The 6,761-nt window shown below is 28.3% G+C and overlaps 1 protein-coding gene across 2 annotated transcripts; it reads right to left on the bottom strand.

The window, feature by feature from the left end:
• Nucleotides 1-660: 660 nt before the first annotated feature.
• On the bottom strand, nt 661-6,475 carry LOC146918268 (caffeoylshikimate esterase-like). 2 transcript variants are annotated; one of them, XM_085719890.1, is made up of 9 exons: nt 6,354-6,475; nt 5,995-6,147; nt 5,257-5,286; nt 4,856-4,982; nt 4,597-4,743; nt 3,886-4,016; nt 2,448-2,588; nt 2,117-2,215; nt 661-1,025 (listed from the first exon to the last, which is right to left on the bottom strand). In XM_085719890.1, exons 2-9 carry the CDS (start codon nt 6,139-6,141, stop codon nt 798-800), a joined length of 1,050 nt encoding a protein of 349 aa, XP_085576016.1. In that variant the 5' UTR covers nt 6,142-6,147; nt 6,354-6,475; the 3' UTR covers nt 661-797. The 2 variants fall into 2 exon arrangements, with proteins under 2 accessions (XP_085576016.1, XP_085576017.1); XM_085719891.1 differs by lacking the exon at nt 2,448-2,588.
• Between the last annotated feature and the right edge of the window lie 286 nt (nt 6,476-6,761).

Raw genomic sequence — 6,761 nt, forward strand, 5'->3', positions numbered from 1 at the left:
ATAAATGAGATTTGAATCAACATTGTTGATATTTTAAACTTTTAAAGTTTAACTTGACATGAAGAAAATACAAACGACTACATTGATTCAAAAAGAAAATTAAGACAAAATCCAAACACATTTTGTCTTATTTTATACTCTTTCAATCACACAAATCATTTTAACAAATGACACACATTCGACGTATAAGATGAGATATATATTTTAGGAGTAATAGTCACTTTGATCCCGAATGTGTAATGAGTATTCATAATAGTACCTCAATGTATCAAAATTTCAAAATAGTCTTTTATTGTGCACTTCGTTAGTCAAAATAGTCCCTAATGTTGAAATGTTTCATTAATATTATCTTATTAGTCCTTCAATATACTTACTTATTGTCATGTCGGTCCTTATAAATAGTTACTTATTGCCATTTCAGTCCCTATATGAAAAAGGTTATTGTAAGCATTGAGAGATTATTTAATCGAGACTATTTTGGAATTTTGATACATTGAAAAACTATTATGACTAATCATTACATATTTAGGGACCAAGGTGACTATTACTTCTATAAGTTACTTGTAGACATATTTTTAGGTCATATCTCATCGAAGTTGTCGACACATAAGGGTAATATTATTTGTAATAGGTAGATATATCCAACCAAACACATGTAGGTTGTTTTCAAGCATTAAACATTAAAGTAGAAATTTGACTAGTTCTCATGAGATAGAACATGAATACAAACACTAAAGTATTTGTGTTAATGACTAGTTTTGTAACAAAGAAACAAATATTACAAATTAACAAAATGCTTAAACTTTAGTTTTTGTGCTGCTATGCTCATCAAGCCAAGATATAATATCATCAAGCACATGAAAAATAGTTTCATCAGGTTCACCCTCTAGAAGTGTATGGAAGGCATCTTTATAGAGACAGAGTTTCTTGTCTTTGACTTTAGCTTTTTGGTACAATGCCTTGCTAGCTGATGGATCAGTTATTATATCAGCCTCTCCATGCATGACCAATAATGGCAGAGAAACCTAACAATTCATTAATAGTCACTTCAATGTTTTCAAGGATAACAATTGATTAGCATACAAAGTATTAAGATAAGGCTGCATCTTTTATCATCTTTTGAGTTTCTCGTGCGCCTTATGCAGTTCGGATTATAGAATCCGAACGGTATAAACACTATAAAAACTTCCAAGAACATGTTGAAACATTTCAAATTTTAGAACTTGAATAGGGCGCGCAAGAGACTCATAGAATGAGAAAAGTAATGACCTTAAGATAAAGGTTCAGTAGTTTGATCCCTACCGCCAATAAATTCCACACACAAGTAAATCAACATTTTAGTCCTTGAAATTGTAAGTGTTAGTAAATTTAGTCTCTTATATTTACAAAATAGCAAGTGAGTCCATTAAATCGAACAATGCCGGTCAATTTAGGCTTTGTTTGGGAGTTTGGAGGGGAAGGGAAGGGAGGGCTTTGGGGGGTTGAAAATATATAGAAAAATGGACAAAAAATTTACATTTTTTGAAAGAACGATTTTAGAGAATGATAAACTAATACTTATGATTAATATACTTTTAATTTTAAGAATATAATAACAACATAGATTGGATTTGAAAAATTCATATAAACCCTCCATAACCCCCCAAAACCCTTCCCCAATACAATTTTTGAGTTCCCCCAAATGAGGGGATTTTTTATTATGAGTAAAAAATTAACCTCCAATGCCCTCTTCTCCCAATGTCTTCTATTTCTTCCACTTGCTCCTTCCTTTTTTCCAAAACCCTCCTCTCCCTCCCCTCCAAACTCCCAAACAAAGCCTTAGTCATTTTTTCAAATTTCACTCCACAATTTTAATTGTTTTGATGTAGCAAGAGACTATTCAAGTCACTATAAATTTTTTTCATTTACTTTGATGGATGTTTACTAAAAAAATATTTTCATTAAGGGACTAAATTGAATAATGTTATTTGGTTAAAGATACTAGATTGCTATTTTGTTTAGCTCTCCCTAAATTCTTATTCAGAATATTATATATATGTGAAGTTGATCTTCATATTAAGGAAAAAAAGTGATTAAATTGTACTAAAAAGAAAGTAACTAAGATAGAAAAGTTTACTTCTTCCAATCTTTGTTCTAGCTCTTGTGTAGCTTTAAGCAACTCCAAAGCTGTTCCTAGTCTTGGTTTATCCTTGTAAAATAACACATTATAGGGAGCCTAGAACAAAAATCAAAATTAGAATAAGACAAACATTATTTTTATGCATTTTACTTCAATCTATAATTAATTCAAGCATTCATGGGCTAATATCTTTAGAATTTCATTAGTATACTTTGTATGTTTATTAATTTCCCTGACAATACATCATTGAAGAATGTGTAAAATAATTATACGCCGACAAAGTATACTAATTAAACTCGTTTCTTGACTAGAATCAACTAACACTCACAAGTTTTCTCTTTCTTGTATCTCTATATATATTCTCTTTCACTTCTTCCTTTTGTGGAACTAACTTAGTTTTGGGAAGAACCTTAGCTACACCAATTAGTATTTGCTTCACCAACCAATGTGGAATCATATCCTCTGCAAACTGTTCAATAGAGTGGTTAGTTTAGTGACATTTAGGATTATAGGACTAATGATTTTTATATTTAACTAATGATATTTGTTCCTCTATTTCTAAATCCAGAAATATTGTCTTAGTTTTTAAAATTCCAGAAATTTTTCCTACAATTGAATTTGTGACTTGTTTTTCTTAATGTGTCAAGTTAAGTAATGAGCCAACAAATCACATGGTGATGCGACAATGCATATATGCTATTTTATTTTCCATATTATTGAAGTATTATTTAATAAAAAATTTCAAATAAAAAATAATGCTTGAACATTATCTAGTGACTTGTTAGCTCATAATTTAATATAAAAAATAAGCCTAAAATTTAGAGGTGAAGTGTTTTTTGAAATTTTAAAAATTAGAGGATTATATTTTTGGATTTAGAAATGGAGACACCAAAATCATGAATAAGAAGAAATTGGACTAAAATTGCATTTATAAATTTGAGTAAATTACACTCCCCTCCCTTAGAGAAGCTTGAATTACACTCCTATTCCTTCTTATGTTAAAATATACACTCTCCTCCTTTGAAAAGTAAGATTTATACTTCCATCCCCTATATGATGCTTGAATTACAACTCCCTCCCTTAATAATTAAATATGCACAACACTTTAATATATTTTAACATAAAAAATAGTTTTTGATATATACTAATTTTGAACCACTATTTAAGAAAAATATTTTTTTTTATAATTTAAATGTCAATGGTAATTAAATTTAAATATTTTGATATTAATTTTATAATTTAGAGTATAAAATTAACTTTTAAATAACCATGCTTTATTGTCTTTAATAATTTTCACATATTTTAATTTTATTTTTGGTTGTTTCATATTTTATAATAGGGTTCAAAACATATAATAATGAAATTGTGAATAAAAAATAACGAAAAGTATGTATTCAAATTTTGATTATATTAAAATAGACCTATAATACTATTTTTTTCCGAAGTGTATTAAATTATGATTTTTTTTACTAGATTATTATAAATAAAAAAATTATTGACAGAGTAAAGTGTAGATTTTAACATAAGAGGGAAGAGAAATTCCCTCAAAAAAAACATAAGAGGGAAGAGAAATGTAATTCAAGTTTCTCTTAAGGGAGGGAGTTAAATATTTTCTAATATGTTTTGAATAACAGGGGAGGGGAGTGTATTTTAACATAAGATGGGAGGAGAGTGTAATTCAAGCATCTTTTAGGGGAGGAGAGGGGAGTGTAATTTACTCTTTAAATTTTTATGTTATTAATTATATTTTAAATTGAATGAGATACCTTGCACAAAGGTGCAATAAGAGCAGCACCATCCCATGCAGTAGGTTGTTTGAAATGAATGTTCAAAGCAATTGTTCCTCCCATTGACTCACCTAACAAGAAGCTTGGTAAATTTTGATACTCCACTTGTTCTGTCATTCAAACTTACTAGAATTAATTACAAAAAAATGCAAATAATGAAAATGAGAAATTGCTATAAAGGCTGGTTTAAGTAGAAAATTTAATGCATGTAAACATTTGAAAAAAAGAAAAAGGGTTATACCAATGTTTTAAAAATGGGACCGAAATCGGCCGAATTACTAGTTGGTTTGAATCCGATTATACCTTAATCTGGTTAAATCAGATTGAGCAAAGGGTGAACCGGTTATATCTCGGATATGGTTCAACTGGTTCATACTTTTGGCATTTTTTATTATTTTTGAATACTTTTTTGTCATCTAAATCATTTATGGTTGAATCGATTGGAAAGTTTTACCAGTAACTTTTTAAATATATGTTTTCACTCCTATACAAATTGGTCAAACATTAATTCTAGTATATGTAATTTTTATATGCATTTTAAGTCCTTAAAGTATACAAAGATTGTTGTTTTTCACAATAACCAAAACATTTTAACAAAAAGCAGAACAAGATGACACACCATAAAGAAAGAGATAAAGGAAACATAGCTATTGTATTGTATGATTTGAAATAAAGAAAAATTACACTTACCCTTTATTTTTGAGAAATGTTCAATGACATCATTGACTAGATTTTCAAAGCTAGGAATATAACCATGAAGACCATCAGAAAGGCCAAATCCAGGGTAATCCAATGCAAATACTCCAAATCCAGATGATGCTAATTTCCTTGCAACTCCTGATAAAAAAAATACAAGATAAAATAACATTCAATTAATTATCTATCTCTTCTCTGCATAAATAAATAAATAAAATTCTTATTTATTATTATAGATATTTTATTTTCATACCTTCAAAGTAAAATGTGCAAGTGTCTGCATAACCATGACAATAACAAACAATTCCCTTCATAGGAGATTTTTCTGGTATCCAACTTTTAGAGAATACTTTTAATCCTCTTGAGTTTACTTCATAAACCTGTACAAAAATATTTGAAGTTATTCACTAATTAATTAATTAATTAATTAGTAATAAATTAATTAGTACTTTGTAATGAGTCAAGGAGTTGAAATGGACCCTAAAGAAAGTCAAACTTATTTTTTGGTCTTATTTTTCTGGCCTTTTCTTATTTATAAAGGGTCAACATTCCTATTTTCTATATTGCCCATTTCAGCTCTTTGACCGTTACATACTTTTGTGATACTATAAGTTAGAGATTAAATGAAGAATTTTAATTTGAAGAGTTCTTTACCTCTTCCATCTTCACTCCATCAGCTGGTAACTGCAAAAAAATTCAAGAAACATATTAATGAGCTGCAATTAATCCTCTCTGTTTTCACATTTTATATTATTATATGATATAAAAATATGAGCATGAAAAGTCCAAGCAATGAAAAACTTTCAATCTAAAATTGTAAAAATATTTTTTTTAAGGAAAATTGTAAAAATATATAGTTTTTCTTTCTATGCTATGAAATTAAAATTCAATTTAACCAATATGAAGTTTGGATAGATAGATTCATTGAACTTTTGAGATAGTTTTTCACCTTAAGAAAAACTTATGTATCATTAATGCCTGTCCCCTTTGAAAAATTTCCACATACCAAAAAGGGAAATAAACACAATATACAACAAATAAGTAAAAATAAAACAAGATTATAAGTTTCTAGAAACTTTTTTATGCTACTAATTAGTTTCTGAAAAACTTGAAAATCTATTCCAACCTGTGTATCATTCTATAAACATGAGTATCATACACCCTCCAAAGAGATTTCCACTTGATCATCTCTCACATTGTTAGTATAAACATTTTCTATTTAGTCAAATTTTACAGGATGCATCAAAATTAAATTTTCCACTTCTCTTTAAAAAAATTTAACTACTTTAAATATTAAATGTCACACTTTCTCAATAATAGTACATATTAGTATTTCCTTGATGTTCAAATATGTATATGTTAAGAGAAAAACAGAAAAAAAAAATTGATAACCTGAAATAAGCAATGATCAATGGCAAGTTGAATATCTTTGAAAGCCTCACGAGCAAGTCTTCTTGCTGGTGCCTCGTCCATGTTTGACAAATAAATGTTTTGTAACTCCTCACTCATTCCTTCTATTTCTCCCATTTCTATCAACATTGCTCTCTACAAAATCACAATGCTAGCATATTATTATATATATGTGAAAATGTTATATAGTATTTATTTTTTGATAATAAAAAGTAATAGTATATTAATAATACTCAAAATCATAAAGAATATAGTTATTTGTTTATTTTTTTATATAGATATATGAGCAATGTGCAACAAGTTGATGAATGAAAGCTAGGAAGGAAGTGAGTGTCCCTAACCAGTGGTAGAGTGGAAAGTGGAATGGTAGAAATTAGAGAGAGTGAAATGGCATGGTCCTAATGGGTAGTTAGAGAAATATATATATTATATCACATGAGTTTGGTTTCAAAATTAAATTAGAAGTAGATGGAAGTTAATGTTTTCTCACCTTATACATTTATGATAGGGATATCTACTTTCACCCTTTTAAAACAAATTGTCTAGAATTTGACCTTGCCCTTCATCTATACTATCCCAAAATGTTGGACTCTCCCAACAAGAACTAAATACAAATATAACCAATGTGTATTCTTATGTGAATTTAACTATATTTTTAGAAAGTAGATAACTTGGAGTAGAGTTTTTAGTATGTAATTAGAAATGAAAATTAACTTAGCACCACTCAAGAAAAATTTGTTTGCTACTGA

The sequence above is a fragment of the Medicago sativa genome, chromosome 6 (assembly GCF_051527215.1).
Source record: "Medicago sativa cultivar Bolivia chromosome 6, Bolivia_mono, whole genome shotgun sequence".
Taxonomy (NCBI): Eukaryota; Viridiplantae; Streptophyta; class Magnoliopsida; order Fabales; family Fabaceae; genus Medicago; species Medicago sativa.